General features: G+C 36.9%; 1 protein-coding gene across 1 annotated transcript; it reads left to right on the top strand.

Annotated features, from left to right (window-relative positions):
• The first annotated feature begins 771 nt into the window (after positions 1 to 771).
• LOC148878185 (uncharacterized) lies at positions 772 to 5,638 on the top strand. The gene is made up of 2 exons (XM_088950482.1): positions 772 to 988; positions 4,546 to 5,638. The coding sequence occupies exons 1-2, from the start codon at positions 950 to 952 to the stop codon at positions 5,068 to 5,070; spliced, it is 564 nt and encodes a 187-aa protein (XP_088806608.1). The 5' UTR covers positions 772 to 949; the 3' UTR covers positions 5,071 to 5,638.
• Positions 5,639 to 18,093: the final 12,455 nt, after the last annotated feature.

Below are 18,093 nucleotides of genomic sequence, written 5' to 3'. Positions count from 1 at the left end.
GAGAAAAAGTTGGTCAATGGGATTTTAGTTTCCATTGACCAAAATACTCGTATTTTTTTTTTCATATTCATGCAAGGTTCATGGAAAATTTATTTTCCCTAGGTATTGCTTGCAGTGCCCATTTCTCAGGTGGATAAATAATTCTCCCACCGAAAAGTTTATTACACTTGTATAAGATAAAATTGTCTCTTTTAATAATTATTATTTTTATAATAATTAATAATAATCATTTTTATGACTAAAATGATCATTTTCTTATTTACCTAGGAAATAAAAGAACATCAATAATTTATTAGTACATTTTTTCTTTCTTTTTTAGATAAAAATTAGCATAATTGGATAACGCTCAGCCTGTTGACTTGTGCTTTATTTAATAAACTTGGATTTGAATTTAGTTGAATTCTTATACATTTTCCAATACTGGGACAATAAACAGGCAGCCATCATTATGAAGAAGAAAAACACAAACTGCGATAATTTGTTAGTGGTATATAGATAATGAAGGTAGGGTTTCCACCTAACAAAAAATCGTCCCAACACCTTCCAACACGATGTATCCGCACCGCACATCTTATGTAATGCAATGGTAGGTCCCGTCGTTATAAAAACCATCAGAAATCTGTATAGGAAAAGCTCATCGGTCATGGGTCTAATCCAAATCTGGTAACATATGTTTATTGAAGAAAAAGGCCCAAGTATCATGTCTGGCCCAATTTGAGAGCCAGGACGACTGGGCCGGCCCATCATATTGCTCCCTTAATTTTAGTAGGCGGACATTTCGTGAATTATGGCAGTCAGAAGATAGCGTGTGCTGTTTCGTTCGTAGGCCCAAGTATCATGTCTGGAGTCTGGACTGGACTCAGGAGTCCGGACTCTGTATGGGATAGCGTGTGCTGTTTCGTTCGTCTGCCAAGCGCCAAAACTTGTTTCTCTCTATTATATCAGAATTATGGCAGTCAGAAGATTACTTTCCCATCGTAAGGAGAATGTATGTTCCTCCCGTAAATTGCTTCCTTATTTTCTTCTCTTTTACTTTTTCGTTTACATATTTCACTGCTCCCATTTGTTTCGCTCGCTTAGACTCTTTCACTTTCGTGCCACCACCTGTTTGATGAATTGCTTAAATAAGCTCTCGTTTAGATATTTTTCATTAAATTTAGTTAGACATATTATACATGGACACCCGTATTGTACCTGTTTCATCATCCTGAGTTCACATCGATTTCTCATGTTTCGAGCAAATTGTTTTCAAACACAAAGCAAACACGAACGAAGGGGAAAGTCAATTTGCCTGTCTTTACTGCAACGATCGGGAGTGTTTGGTTTCTTAAGAGCCTTCAATTGTATTTTTTCTACCCCTTTCATGTTTATAGTTTATTTGGTTACTTCTGCTTTCTATCAATTTTCTCTTTTAGTATTTTTGTAACCATGCTCTTTCTGTATACCTAATTTACTTCACTAACTTTGAAGTGATAAATTGCATCATGTTGCTGCCATTCTTTTAGACCTCTACGAAGGAGCATATAGGATTGCGTATACGCATGTAAATAATCAAATTGAAAGCATGGAAATCAAAGAGTTGAAACGCATGATTGGAATCTAGTTTGTTTCTGATATGCTGGACTATGTAACCTGGTAACTGGCTCCAATAGACTATACTCTGGTCCTAGGATAAGTATAAAAAGGAGAAGGGATAGAACCCACAAACTTTAAGGTTGAAATGGATTAATGGAGTAACCAATTAAGTGTCTGGTTACACATTGAAGTCTGTTCAATGGGTTAACTGTGTTGGACCCACCTGTTTCGGTAACTTGTTCGACATCCCATCTTGGTTACCAGGTAATTTCTAAGATCTGAATATATTTGTATTTGAAACAACTTTGGCAAGTCAATACACCCCTAGTTGTAGATGCATGTTTGTGGGCTGTTGTGGATCAAATGAGTTTGTTTCACCGTTGTACTGGATTATATGCTTTATGGATTTCCCCCTTTTAATGCCTCATCCAAAAGGGCAAAATTCGTTCCTTATTTTACTCAAATTTGGAAGTAGCATATAAATGTTTCTTTACAAGGATTCAGTATTTGATAAAGTCCATGGTAAATACCTGAGAGTAATCTGTTCAGTCTGATAAACAACTGTGACACGTCTTTCCTTCAATGATCAAATATAACAGTAACTCCCAAGTTTGTATCAGCTGGGTTGGATAGAGTTGATTTTGAAACTTCTATATCCTATCACAAGCTGCCCACTTGGAGAATTAGACTATTAAATGAGTCCAAAGAGCACTTAGAATGGGCTGCTTTGGCCACCTGTCACCATTAATGTGCACTCTCAGTTGTCACTATACCATGTTTCTGGCATTGGGTTTCACCAGTCCTAACTTGTAGATCAGCTAGTCCATTAAGTCCTGGAATCCATGCTTGCAAGTGATTATGGTTGTCTATTATACTACATTTATTTGTATCCATCATTGAAAGTTGAAACCTGAGAAGGATAAGATGCAAATTCAGATTTATGCAAAAATACCTTAGAAACAATAGTTTCAAAATAAGTAGGACTGAAATAGATTATATCAAGTGAAATTTAATAATGCTAGGAGTGGAAATCACAATGTGCCAACCAGCCGGTTGGTAAGGTGTCCTGCTGCTCATAGCATAGACTTGGGATTGAATCCCGCCTGCACGGCTGCACCTAGGTTTGGGGTTATGGGTTGGGGGATGGGCTACCCCCTGTTGTGTAGCCCTTCAAAAGAAATAAAAAAAAAAATGCTAGGAGTGGAATCAGGGTACACTTAGTACTGAAAACCAAGAGATATCTCAATGTGATCTGTTCCATTACATTGGTTCAAGAGTCTATAGCAAGGGAGAGACTGAGGAAGATGTCACCCATAAATTAAAGAAGGATGGGAAAACTTTAGGGGGTGCATGTGGAGTCTTATACGATGGGATAAAAGGAAGATTTTATAAAACAATTATTAGGCTCACACTGTTGTTTGGAGATGAGTGTTAGGCAGCTAAGAAGCAACATGTCTAAAATATTAATGTGGAAGATATGCAAATGTTGAGATGGATGATTGGGGAAACTAGAAAAGATATAATCATAAATGAACCTGTTTGAAGGAATGTAGCAGTAGCTCCAATAATTGATGAAATAAGGGCAAGAAGACTAAGTTTGGTCACATGTAGAGAAGACCATATACAGCACCAGTAAGAAGTGATCTGTTACAAGAGCTAGGTGCAAACCAAATGGAAATGAGTTGAATTGGTCAGAAATGATTTAAGAGCCCATAATTTAACAATGTATATGGCACTGAATAAAATGGAATGGCGGAACATGATTCATATAGCCGGCTCCATATAGTTGGGACAAAGCTTAGATGATGATGATGAAATTTCTTTTAAAGTTGAAAACGAGCTCTAGAAGTAAGGCCTAATAAAATGGTTAAAGTCATCTTGTTATGCTGATTCTTGGTATATCTAATGTGGTGGTGTCAATCTTCGAAGCATGGGTGGTAAATTATGGGGAACCAGATCTACAAGCCTTGTATCCCTAAGCCCAAGACGCTCCCATACATGAATCAGGTTTTTAATTTCCCGTTTCTTCATTTTAAAATGGTTCTGTTCTGCTCACTTATTTATTTACTTTTATATAAAATTTTGTGGGTCAACATTCATAGCTTTCTGTAAATTGTTAGGGATGTATCAGTCATTCTCATAACATCTAAATGGAAACAAGCTTGACTAGCATGATGTAATGGTTGCCTTAATAACTTGGGATTTCTGTCTTTTTAGTTTATGGTGACCCTTTTTTGGCCAAACTGTTGGGGTATTTTTAATAGGGAATTAAATGTAAGGGGAGGGGGCAGGCACCAGTCTTACTAGGGGAATGCTTGGCATTATATGTCCATATTAATTAACTCTTTCTTTAATACTTATAAAAGTCATGTCAAAGAAAAAAATAATGTATGATTGACTTAATACATGCAGAATAGATAGAATAGTGAAAGCAACTGAGAAGCAGCTTTAAATGCCCAAAAGCAGAATATAGAAACAGCTTTGGATGAGATGTAAGCTTGATTCTGCCAATGATGCTGTTTTTCCATGTGGTTATGCTTTTCTTTGAAGGTACCCTGATGCAACAGTACTGGTAATAGCAGTAGCATAGTCGCTTCAACTGTATTTTGATTAGGATCTATGAAGAACATAGCATTTAATTACTCCAAATGTGCACTGAAATTTTCATATATGTCATATAATACATCTGGAAACTATTTTCAATCTCTCCTTTTTCCTAATTTCCATTTTCTCCCTCAAGGATAAAGCTAGTTTGATTTGAAATTTTAACCGGTGAAAGATGAAAAGAACTTTTTAGTTATTATGATTTTAGATATATTCCACACTATGCTTAGAAATCATACAAATTGAGTTATTATTAGTTCTGAGGGTTAATCTGATGAAAGGACAACTTGTCATATAGGTTTACCTGTAGGTCCATCTGGTTGTGTTTCATATTTCGGTCTAATTTATTGTTCTTTTGGTTTGAAGATGCATAACTTTGGCAACCTCAGAGAAGATGAGGTCACATCTGCTGTTATTGCTGCTTGTTCAGCAGGCATGTTAAGCATGTTAGCATGGTATTTGATTGGAGAACACTCACAGGAATTGGAAACAGATGGTGAATCTATGTTGGTGGATGAAGGTATTGACATTGATGACATAGAAGAGGGGATAGAAGCATCATCTGAACAAACTAGAGTACAATCAAATTCTTTATCACACCCTAAAGAACCTATAAACAAGTTTCATGCCCCCAACATAATTTCAACAATGAATACTCTAGCTGCAAACCTTGGTAGAATAGCTGAAGCATTGGACCGAAGCAACAAAGCTATGAGCATTGACTATTTGTATGAGGAGGTAACGAAAATACAGGATTTTGATGAGGACTTTGTTATTGAAGCTTTAGAGTATTTGGCTTCTGATGACAAGAAGGGCAGGACATTCTTAACTCTTGATGAAAAGCGACGGAAGAACTGGCTGTTGAGGAATTTACGTGGTCGACGTGGTTAAAATACTTTATTTGGCTTCAGTTTTGCATTATTTGTTTCATTCTCTCGTTTTGGTGGCTTCTGAAACCATCCTTGGCGTTAATGACATGAATCTTATTTTATTCTTCCAATGCAACAAGTACGTACTTCATACTTCACTTTTTATTTTAATACATAAAATGTTCTAGAGAAAAAAATGCTCCTTCTTCAATCCACATTATTGTGAACCTTTTTTTCTTGTTTATCAATCATTCAACCTGCACTAAAGTGTTCTTTCTCATCCGGCTGATCTCTAATCACTTTTATTAATTGCTTGACCAAGTGAACTGTGAACATTTTACACAAATACTAAGCTCCTTTTATCTCCTAAACTAAAAGAAGCTATTACCTGCTGCTGGTCTTGGCTACCCGGGTTTTTGTTAGGGGATGGACTGGAGCATAGTTGTCAAGGCGACACCTAGGCGACAAGGCGCCCTTGGAGTCTCGCCTCGCCTAATTGCCAAGCAGTTTTCTATAGTGTATTATAACAAACTTTTGTATTCTTGATTTTTTGAGGTTATAATTATAAAATAGACATTTTTAAACTAAAATATTCGTTTTGTTTGTTTATATACTAATTTCTTTTTGTTATTTTCTTATTTGTTAGGGTTTAATCAACACAAACATTGCTAAATACTGTATTGAACCATCAAAGACTTCAAAACCTGAACCAATAAGTAAGAAAGAACATAAAATGTTGTCCAATCAACACATTTTCTTCTTCTTCTTCTTTTTCTTCTTCTTCTTCCACCTTTACTTTTCTTCTTTTCCTATAGCAGAAATAGGGGTTCAGCCCCCACATTTTTCGAATTTTCTTTTATTTCTTCTTTTTCTTCTCATGAATATGTTGGAATATGTCGACTTTCTATACTTTAACATGAAGTTTATACTTTTCTAATGAAAATTATGGATATTTATTAAGGAGATATGATTATGGAACCTAGGGAACTACCCTAGGATACATGCTTTTACTTGAAAAAAAAAATCCATCGCCTAGGCGCCCGCCTATGCGACTAGGCGACTAGGCGACTAGGCGCCTCTCTATCGTCTAGCCTCACCTTGGTGCCTTGAAAACTATGGACTGGAGACAGGCCTAACCTCCGACATTTTTATCTCAATCCTAAATCTTTTGATGAATTAATTTTCTGGCAAACATGGCAGCTAGGGATGGCCACGAGCCGAGCTAGTCACAAGCTACTCGAGCTTGGCTCGGTTTCAACCGAGGTTCGAGTTGAGATCGAGCCCAATTTACAAGTTCGCTTAATAAACGAGTCGAGCTCGAATATATATATATATATATATATATATATATATATATATAAATATTGTATAATTTTTTATTTTTATAAACATTTTTTCTCAAATCGAGTTCGAGCCTTGTACTACCTAGATGAGCCAAGCTTGAGCCTCATACTATTCGGCTCGGCTCGGCTCAAATCCACCCCTAATGGCAGCTATCCACTGGGCCCTTCGGACCTGCCTAGTGCCTTGCTGCATAGGAAATCAACAAGGTTGAATTATTTTTGACCATCTGGTTTCTAGATTGTTTTAGGGTTGTATGATAAAGCTATCCAGCCACAATCATCTAATTTGATCAGATTGACTTTTGGCCGGGAGTATCTCCTAATTAGCCCTTTATCTGGACACATGGCAGCGAAATAAAGGCACTCAATATATCTTACCAAAACCGCTTCCTCTGGACCATTGTCTAGAAAAATACACTTTGGTCTATGCTTGTTAAAGCTAAGAGGCGGGTTTTCCGAAAGCAAAAACCACGCGAGCATTCTGAGATCACGGCATCCAGTCGCGCATTAGGAATATCTCCTGTACTTGTATGTTAAATTCATGGGGAGATGTTGCCAATGTGTGGCTGGGTGCTGTGCTCTCAGAGTATTTGCATGATTTTTTGGCTTTCTGGAGATCCGGTCTCTGTAAAGCACCGGCTGATGGCCTTGTCTATTTGGTGGGGAATTACAAACACCCTACCGTTGGAAGCGTCGTCCCTACAAGCGTAGATCATCATAACATGTTACTCTTATCAACTGGTTGGGATTTCATGTTAGTTTACTTGTCAAAGCACCATCAACAAAGCCCATATAAAAAGCACCCTTAGATACGTGAAACAATAGATGAAAGTTGAGTAGAGTAGACTTCTAATTCGCTCTGTATTCTCTTGTCTTTTTCTTTTCTTTCCCTGTTTTGCATGATTTTATATGTAGAAGTGAGAATAAGGATTTTCTTTGTAAAGGCTTGGCTCTTGATAGAGCAGAATGGCGGGACAGGATCTGTGTATAATTGGGGTTAAGTAGAATGAGGATCCTATTTATATGTGGTCTCTTTAAGATGAATTCCACTTCAACTAGTAGATGTCATGTTTCTCCCCTCAAGGTTCTAGCACCATAGCCGTAACTCCCCAACCTTTGGTGGCCATTCCCTAGTCTCTGTTGGAACAAGCCAGTGACTGTACCAAAACCCTAGTTATTGTTAGAATTTGCTGCTACTGTAAATATCTCTGGATGGCCAATATATCCCCTACCAAAGAGAAGCATCATCATCATCATCTAATCCTTGTGACAACTATATGGGGTCCGCCACATGAATCCTGTTTTGCCATTCTGCTCCGTTCAGTGCCTCCAAAAAGAATGCATGAATTGGAATATTCCAGCTAGAGGCACCAACCAGGCTTGTCACAAATGCTCGTGATCATGCATAGGGACTCTTGGACAGACTTGGTGTCAAATGTGGTCCTAAATACCAATTGAGTAGAGTAATATTCGGGCTAATTTCCATGCATAAATATGGTGTCACACCATGTAATGTGACCATGGACATGAATGAATCCGCACAAGGCCATGCAAGCCACATCTTTCAACAGAGATAGGGGACCATTGTACCCCAGCGACAGCAATGCTATGTCACTGTTTCTCGCTTCAATTGATATCAACAGTAACACATCCAGACCCAGCTCAAGCCGACAATGCACACATATTAATCATACATACATACATATGTTCTTTTACATGAATTAATGTTCACTGTACTAATTATGTCTGCATCTGGCTTCTATCTAATAATACACTGGCCAGTTACCAGAGGGAGATCGAGAGGGTGTAGGCCTGCAGCATCACAGACTTTCTTTTCATGACAGATTTCTGTTTGCATTCATAATTTGCATTTCGAGTATGTACAAAATATATAGAATCTATATGTGCCAAGAAGACAATCAACAGTCCCTGCTATGTTTATAAGCATTTATCCTTGGATTCCAGAAGACGATGGCTGAAGGATCCATCGGCCATGGCCCTAAGTTGATCTCTTTCCGGTGTCATAGGGCTTTTCCATAATTAAATGAGGGTATTGAAATTGAAGGGGATTGTATATTTTGGGTTGAACCTTGGAAGAGAGGGAATGAGACATAGGGGCCTAAGTTGAAAGTTAAGTTGTTAGGATACAACAAGGAAATGATATGGTTCAGGTCGTGAGAGACATCGAGGGACATAAGTCATCGCAAATTGTCCTTTCCAATGGACTCGTTGAATGGAGACAAGAGGCGGAAATTGGGTGCTTAAGCCATGCATATGCCTTAAAACTGGCATATCTGAACTGAAAGGTCCTTGTTAAGTCTGGCTGTTGTAAGAGGCAATATTTTGGCACCCGCCTAGATGGCTATGATTCATCACAATGAAAGTGGTAACAAATCAGGTGGTATTTATCAAATTTCACTTGGGGGGTTCTATTTTTCGATTTTGCATTATTTTCATTTTGTTTCTATAAAACAAGATTTTCATTCACCTTCTGGCGGGTTTAAAAAAAACAAGATTTTTATCATGGTTGAAAGTATCGATACGAGCGTTAATACACATGTTCCCTTTGTAAATAATTGACACCTGAAACCTTGTCTCAGGGATAATGGAATCAAAATTCACATGCTCGATATGTGAAAAATCAATATCGTGCAATGAGCATATTGATAGTTTAAAGGGAGAATGACGGTTCAGCCCAGAGTCAGAATTTTTAAGCCCAAAGTACAATTGAGATAAAGTGATGGTTTTAACATTTTAAATGTTAATAGCTTTTTAGTAGAATTCAGAAATCTACATTGAGCCTATCCGTATCTTTTCCCGTAATTCACATATATGGAGGAGGATATATGCTGTGAAGATCGAGAGGGACTGGACATTTATGAATGTGAAACATAGCACCGATAAATGTTAAGAAAACAAAGGGTGAAACGGCAACCTTAGTGTGCACTGTGCAGCTAGCCTGCCTCCTAATGCCTAATAGTTGGTCGAAGAATGTGCGACGCTGAACCTATGCTAGCTGAACTGGCAAAACTACTAATTGAAGAATGTGCTTTTCTTTCATGTGGGATTTAAGGACCAGTGTGAGGCATCATATAAAAAGGGCATGTTCCCTTAAGAACCAACGGATCTTGTCAGAATTCACCCCTGCCCTTAAGAGCCACCTTCCAGTTTTGGATTTGGGTTGGGTCGGGGTTGATAGGGGTGTCAATTGGACTGGATTGAGTTCAACCCGATCCAGTCTAATGTGAATCCATTTCAAATGAATAAGGTTTAATCTAATCCAATGAATATTTTGGAAGGATCCAATTTAATGTCTGAACTGTCTAATCTGTTCGAATTTATTTTAATTTAGTTAATTCTAATCCAAAACTGGTCTATTGACACCTATGTTCTTATCTTTTTATCAATGGATCAGATATTGGATAAGTCCAATCCAATCCAATATAAAATCATTATGAATGAACCTGGTCCAGTCCAATCCAATAAATGCTTTGAATCATGAAGTCTGATTTTGGTTTGGACAGGGTCCAATCCAAAGCATATTTATCGTTGTTATGGGTCACAACCCATCCTAACCCTCACCCACCTTATCCACCCATATTGACTCACTTACCCAAAATAAATGTTTTTTTACACTTTCCTCTAATTGCAAGTAAATACAAGTCAAAGTATAATATTAATTCAACGAAGAATGAAATTAACTCACAAATTCTAAACATAGTAAATTTATACATAGATCATACCAAAATACATATATCACAAACTACGGTATACTTGGGATATTAATGATTCTAAACTATAATGGTTAACAACGGTATTGCTTAGCAGCCTGGATCCTGGGTCAGTTGGTTCAACAAGTCCGTCCATTCCATAGTCATATTATCAGTGGCTAGCATTTATTTTTGTAAGCAAGAACTTCATTAAAGAAAAGACAAAAAAACAAACAACCAGAGACAACCAAACACTAATGGACTCCCTAAAGACGTCAGTGACCCCCCAGAAGGAAAAAAAAAAAGACAAAAACTCCCCCTCTTGTCCCACAGACCTCTCTGGGCAACACTATGCACTACAGAGTTTCCATCACGAATAACAAAATAGAACTTAACAGACAATCTAGACGACAGTTCAACAGTGTCGTTTGCCAAAAACACTGTATCGGCAGCTCTCAACGGGTTCTTCCTCGGCATACGGCTTGAATTAGATACAAACAATCAGACTCGAAAACCACCTTGGACCATTTCAACTTTGATAGCTATCAGCAAGCTTTCTTTTAGAGCCAACGCTTCTGCCTGCACTAGACTAGAGACACAGCACTACTTGGACCAAAGAGAACAGCAACAGAGTTTCCTTCATGATTTCTATCAACAATACAATAGCTAGCAACTCTTATGTTCAAAAAGCCTGCACCAACATTTGTTTTGATCCAACTTACCTCCGGTGGCAACCAAACACCCCCACTATGGGAGACACGATCATCAGTAGCTAGCAGAACGACGGAAAAAAGTGCTGGATGGCGTGTTTTAAGAGAGAAATTCAGAAGCTTAATTTTATTTCATCTACTCAAACCCATGCCGTCCATATTATTATTAAAGTTTTTAAGGGTTCTTTTGGTTTGTAGTTGGAATCGGAATGGATTCAGAACCAAAATCGTTTAGAATGAGAATTGGAATGGGAATTAGAATCAACTGGGATGGGATTTCATTCTCAAGGAAAGAAATGACTATTCCCTCAAATGATCCATTTGAGGGAATAGGAAAGCAGATTCTGACTCCACTCAATTAAACAGTTGGAATCAAAATGGTCCATTTCAATTCCGATTTTAGACCTCTATTCTTATAAATCAAACGGGCCCTAAGTCTCCGGGTGACATGGCTCTTTCATCCACCTGCATCCACCTGGAAAAGGAGTGGAGGCTAGTTTTTCTATTCATTGTCACTTGTCAAGATGCGAAAGTGGGCCTCAGAGGAATAATGGAGGGAAAAAACTATGGCTACAAAGGGGTAGCAAGGGAAGCTCCCTAGATGCCCTAACTTGTTTATGCCACAATGAGGACCGATGAGAACCATCCATTGGATATTTACGGGACTTCTATATCAACTATGAATGCATTCCTACATCTCATATTAGTCCTTTATCCCCTCTTGTGTTTAAGTTATTCCCCAATTATATTAAACTAGTGGAGGGGGCCCTGCGTTGCAGGGGCTCGTTCATAAATTATTAGGTTCGAGCTCAGCTACCTTTGATTACAGGTCTCTCAAGCAGCTAAGGTGTCAAGCCAAAGTCTCTCTCAATTACTGAGGTGCCAATCCGAAGTCTCCCTCAGCTACTAAAGTGTCGAGTTGAGGTTTTCCTAGCAGGCGATATGTCGAGCTAAGGTCTCCCTCAGTTGACAAGGTGCCAAGCTAAGGTCTCCCTTAGATGTCGAGGTACTGAGCCGAGATCTCAATAAGTGACCGAGGTACCGAGCTAAGGTCTCCCTCAGTGGTCAAGGTGTCGTCTAGCTCAAGCTCGATTTGAATTAGAGACTTGAGCTTGAGCTTAGAAGTTTGAGCTTGGCTCGGCTCGAACTCGACTACCTTTGATTGCAGGTCCCCTAGTAGCCGAGATGCCAAGTTAAGGTCTCCCTCAGTTGGAGAGAGAGTGGCATTCTTGTAATTTGTAAGAAAGAGAGAGAGAGAGTTGGTAGGAGAGAGTGGCATTCTTGTAATTTGAAAGAAAAAAAACAAGAGAGAGAATTGGTAGGATAGAGTGATATTCTTGTAATTTGAAAGAAAAAAAAAAAGCAAAAGAGAGAGAGAATTGGTAGAGAGTGATATTCTTGTAATATCTATGAAAAAAAGGCAAAAAATACTGTTAGATTCCATTCCCCTCATCTGTTATGGACGCATTCCTCGAAAATACGTACCATCGCCGTCGACAGCAATAGGAACCTAACCCACCGCCAGATTAGATTAGATCATCTTGCTTGTTCATATCTTATTCTATTGCTCTTATCTTATTTTGTTAGTAATTTATCAGATTAGGATTAGTTTATCTTGTTATCATATTAGGATTAGTTTATCTTATTATCATATTAGGATTAGTTTATCTTATTATCAGATTAGGATTAGCTTATCTTATCCTTAGCAAGATAGAATTGGAAGTCCCCTATTCAGCAAGTAGACTCCCTAAGATTAGGACTCTTGTAATCTCCTATTTAAGGAGACACCATTATTGAATGAGGATATCGAATATTCAATCAAGAAAGAGCGTAAAGGAAAGTTGGGTGATCTCTTGAACAAATCACCATTAGGGCGCCTGGATAGGTTCCTCAAGAGCAGGGATGAACAAGGGAAAATAGGAGGTTTTTCCCATGGACCGACCCGTGACGAGATCCTATTCGCAGACCCATAACATTTTGGTATCAGAGCCAGTCGTCATGGGAGATCTACAGCAGCTATCATCCAGGGTCCACGAACTAGAGCATAGGCTCGTAGAAACCAGCAGGGAGGTTTGTGAGGTCAAAGACGATGTCCGGGAGTTGCAACACTTGCTGGAACCGTATTTCTCTAACCAGGAGAGGAATCTAGAAGGGGTTGTAACCACAAACAGCCTCTGACTAGACTTGACAGAGCCGTCCGGCAAACAACAGCAACAGCAGCAGACTCTTCTTGGTCCACAGCAGCCCCCTCGCCACAGCAGCCAGACAACCAACAACAGCAACAATTGCAGCAGCAGAAGCAACAACATGATCAACAATAGCAACAACAGCTTCTCGGAGCAGCTATTACTAGTCCTAGTATAGTTGCCCTGAAACTGGCCCCTAAGTCCTATGGGCCCTTCAAGGTTCTACGACAGATTGGCAGTGTGGCCTACCAGTTGGAACTGCCAGAGACCAGTCAGATTCATGATGTCTTCCACATCGCCTTGCTGAAACCATTTAAGGGTGTTCCTCTGGACCAAGTCCCCTCCCTGCCACTCCTACAAGGTGGCAAACTGATTCCCCAACCTAAAGTTGTCATCCGCTCTCGTTTCAATCAAGGAGTTCTTGAAGTCTTGGTAAAATGGTGTAGCTTACCATCGGCCAAAGTCACATGGATCCCATTGACAGAGTTTCGAGCCACATATCCGGAGTTCGAGCTTGAGGACAAGCTTGTAGTCCAAGAGGGGAGTAATGTTATGGACACATTTCTCGGAAAGACGTACCATCACCGCCGGCAGCAACAGGAACCTGACCCACCTCCAGATTAGATTAGATCATCTTGCTTGTTCTTATCTTATTCTATTGCTCTCATCTTATCTTGTTAGTAAGTTATCATATTAGGATTAGTTTATCTTATTATCAGATTATGATTAGTTTATATTGTTATCAAATTAGGATTAGTTTATCTTATTATCAAATTAGGATTAGCTTATCTTATTATCAAATTAGGATTAGCTTATCTTATCCTTAGCAAGATAGAATTGGAAGTCTCCCTATTCAGCAAGGAGACTCCCTAAGATTATGACTCTTGTAATCTCCTATTTAAGGAGACACCATTATTGAATGAAAATATCAAATATTCAGTCAAGAAAGAGAGTAAAGGAGAGTTGGGTGATCTCTTGAATAAATCACCATTAGAGGGAGGAACAAGAGAGTAAAGGAGAATTGGAAGCGCCTAGATAGGTTCCTCAAGAGCAGGGAGGAACAAGAGAAAACAGGAGGTTTTTCCCCGTGGACCGTCCCGTGACGAGATCCTATTCGCGGGTCCATAACATCATCCTCATGCCTTCTTACGTACACATTTTAGCTTAATGTATTTATATAGGTAGATATAGATATAGATGTCCACGTGGTAGTCAACTCGTTAGTGGAGAGGGGTATTAGTGGGGAGTTCAAATAAGCCCCCCACAACGTCCCACAATATATCCCCGCCGTGTATTAGAAACATCTCCCGATGATGACATCATCATTTCTGATATTATCATCGGAAGATGTTCTCAATACACAATGGAGGTGTGCTGTGAGACATTGTGAGGGGCTGATTTGATCTCATTAGTGGGGGCTCGTATTTGCTACGTATAAATTATTCCTACATCTCTACTCGTAAGACATTATAATCGTGCATTAGGAATATCTCCCTTTTCATTGAGAGATTTACTAATACAAGGCCATGATATTTCATGAATAAATATGTGAAAACATTTTGTGAATAGCAAATCAGGAGTGTTGTAGTGAGGTCCTTTTAATGATCGCAATCAAGTTTTAAGTGAAAGATTTCTGTTTCATCCTGTAAAGTTCAAAAGGCCCAATTCATATATACGTATATATAACACATAGCAGATTTTGCTAGTCTGAGTTGTTGGTGAAGTAAAAATGACCCAAGAAAGTACAATGAACGATTTGTTTTTGGTATTTTTCAAAATAAAAATGTACAAAGTTGGGGCAATCATTACTAAGACAGCTAAATTTCCATATAATGGGGGTATGGGATGATGTAGATCGACCAGGGAATGAACACATGGCTATTTCAGTGGGTCCTATCTTAACGATGTGACCAATCCATAAGGAACCCTTTAGTTGGCTACGTGGTAACCCCACTGTCCACATCACCATAGCCTGTTTTCATTCGGTATCTTTAGCTGTTCAAGGTTATAATATAATTTTTCAATTTTGAAAACTGTGTCCACATAAAACAATTTATTGTACATTATAGTTAGGAATTCTATGTGAAACTTAGAAGGTATGATAATCATCTCTCAAAGCTGGCAAGCTTATTCAGTAACAAAACAATTTCTTTTTAAGTTCAGCCACCTCAGCTGTTATCAAACAACCCTTAAACAACCTCGAATCCACCCCTACTTGTTGCAAAATGCATCTAAGGTGTTTGAACCAAACATTAATTGGGTAATGGCCTTTGATGTGGTTAATACTCTTGAATTGGAAAATTGGTTCAGTATATAATACTTGTGAACATTTTGGTTATGATTTTAGTGGTTGGTGCTAAGTAGGGGTGGATTCGAGTCAAGCCGAGTCAAATAATACGAGGTTTGAGCTCAACTCGTCAAGGTAGTACAAGGCTCGAGCTCAGTTCAAGATAGAACCTTGAGCTCGAGCTCGGGTCGAGTCAAAAACTCGCAAGCTCAAGTTCGATTTAAAAAAAAATGTTTTATAAAAATAAAAAATTATATATAAAAAATATTTTTTATATATAATTTAAAATTTTAAAAATTATAATATTTTTATTATATATATTATTTTCTATAAATATATATATATATATATATTGAACTCAGTTTACGAGCCTCACGAGCCAAGCACTATTAGGCTTGAGTTCAGCTCGTTTATTAATCGAGCCTATAAATTGGACTTGAAGCTAAGTTGAAACCGAGTCGAGCCAAACTTGAGTAGCTTATGAAGAACTCACCCCTAGCCATTACTTACCCAAGCTGTTTGAAATGTTTATACTTTGGCTTGGCTAGGTTGTCCCTAAAACCAACCCAACCTATAGGACTAGCGTCGGCGGCCCCAAAATGGTAGAAAAACTTTGTGAATGATCGATCATGTTTGTTCAAGCCTCATTCCACAAGACACACAGACATATGCTACATAGACATTAGACTCAGGGCCATACACGGACAGCAAGCTCAAGCTAAAGATAGAACAAAAACCACAACCCTGTCCGTGGAACGAAAACCACGGACAACAAGCTCAAGCTATATATATGTATATATATACGAAAGGGGTGGTCTCCCCTTTCCCCAAATGGCAGCAGTAATTTAATTATTACCAACCGCCCCATCAGTAATGTTATTATAAATAATTAATAATTACTATTATTATAAATATTGTTAATAAATAGATATTTACTTTAATTTTACTTTAAATTAAAATTACAAATACTTTTATTAATAAATTTAGTAATTATTGTTATATTAAAAATGTTATTAAAAGTATTGTTATTGATTATTTAATAAAATATTATAATTACTGATTATTATTGATAAGTACTGTTAATTTAATTTAATTTTGGTAATTATTAATTTAATGAATATTGTTAACAAATCCTATTCATAAATTTAATTGTTATTGCTATATTAAAAATAACTAAATAATATTATTAAAACTATCATTACTGGTTATTTAATAAAATATTATAATTACTTACGATTATTGATAAATGTTGTTAATAATTAAATGTGTAATAAATAATGTTAACAAAAATCAACAAAAATAATGTTTGTCTTTTTACTTATTGAATTTCTTTAGTTGAAATTTTTGGGCTTTGTGCTTTGAAGATTGTTACATAATGTTAGTTAAAAATGCTATTTGCATTTAGCTTAATGAATTGTTTCAAGGTTCTAAATATATTTAGTTCAATGAATTGTTTCAAGGTTCTAAATATCGACACAGGTCAATACGCCCTATGTCAGTGCTTTTTTTTATGTTTTACTTTTTTTTTGAAATCGGTTCAGAGGGGCCGGTTTAAGGCCTGTCTACCCTATGAGCCAGTGGCTGACCCAACACAACCCCTGTAGGGGCATATCGGGAAGCCACCGGCACAATACGTGTCGATACTTTGAACCTTGAATTGCTTTGGTTTACATTTATAGATTTTGTGCTTTGAAGACTGTTACATATTGTAAGTTAAAAATATTTCTATTTGATTTTTTTTTTTAAATTTGATAACTGTTATACCTAAAATTGTCAAATAATGTAACAATAACAATTGTCAAATGGTTATAAAAGTTATTAAATATAAATTAAAAGAAATTACCATTATTAGACATAAATTACCAATATTTATAAAAGTTACTAAAAATAAATCAAAAGAAATTATCACAAATTAGTAGACTTTAGGATGATAATTACTTGAAATTATCAAATAATATAATCCTAAATACATTAAAATAATTTCCCAAAAAATCATCATAAATTGGTAGAAATGTCCAAAAATAGCCACTAAATTCCATAAAATCGATAAATTACTATAATTTACCAATAAACTATCATATAATAAATATAATACATTAGTATATATTTAGCAAGAAATTAGAATATAATAGAAATTACTAGAAATTGGTTGAAATTATATAATAGAACTAATTTCCACTAATTGACCAATAAACTATCATATAATAAGTATGAAAAACAAGTATATATTAACCATGCAAGAATTCTCATAAATTAGTATACTAGAAATTACCAGAAATTAATAGAACTTAGCCAAAAATAACCACTAATTTCTATAAAATATTATATTTACCAAGAATTATCATAAATTATTATATAATAAAAATTACCAGAAATTAATAAAACTTAGAATGATAAATAGTTTAAATTATCAAATAATATGAACCTAAATAAATTATAATAATTTATCAAAAAAATTTCATTTTAGAAAGAGAGACGTGACGTCAAATATATATTGGAGACTTCCTTATCATGGACTTTTTCAGAATCCAGCTATATTGGGGTCTTGACAGCCTGCTCTATAATCTATATATCCACCAACAGAGTTCCTCGCTCTTATAGATTCTGCCCATTAAAAGTCAAAGGCAAGAGTTGGAGGAAATTAAATCAAAGTAATTGGGTTGTTATTCTAATTCTATAAATATCCTTATTCGCCCATTAAAGGGCAACATCTTGGCCTTGGTGCCAAGCCTAACTTCAGTTGTTGGGTCAAACTCGGATCTCTACCTTTATATACTCTTTCTAACACCTGGCATACATGCATGCATGA

This window comes from Nelumbo lutea, chromosome 1 (assembly GCF_056320005.1).
Source record: "Nelumbo lutea isolate HS-2025 chromosome 1, American lotus-T2T, whole genome shotgun sequence".
Lineage (NCBI taxonomy): Eukaryota > Viridiplantae > Streptophyta > Magnoliopsida > Proteales > Nelumbonaceae > Nelumbo > Nelumbo lutea.
The sequence above is the reverse complement of the archived record's forward strand: the minus strand, read 5'-3'. Positions and strand labels throughout refer to the sequence as shown.

What these genes read in the sequence shown, in the direction of transcription:
- LOC148878185 (XM_088950482.1), top strand. Translation starts at nt 950, where the DNA reads ATGGCAGTCAGAAGATTACTTTCCCATCGTAAGGAGAAT. An exon ending in TTTCCCATCGTAAGGAGAAT is followed by an intron (nt 989 to 4,545) that starts GTATGTTCCTCC and finishes TTTGGTTTGAAG; the next exon opens with ATGCATAACTTTGGCAACCT.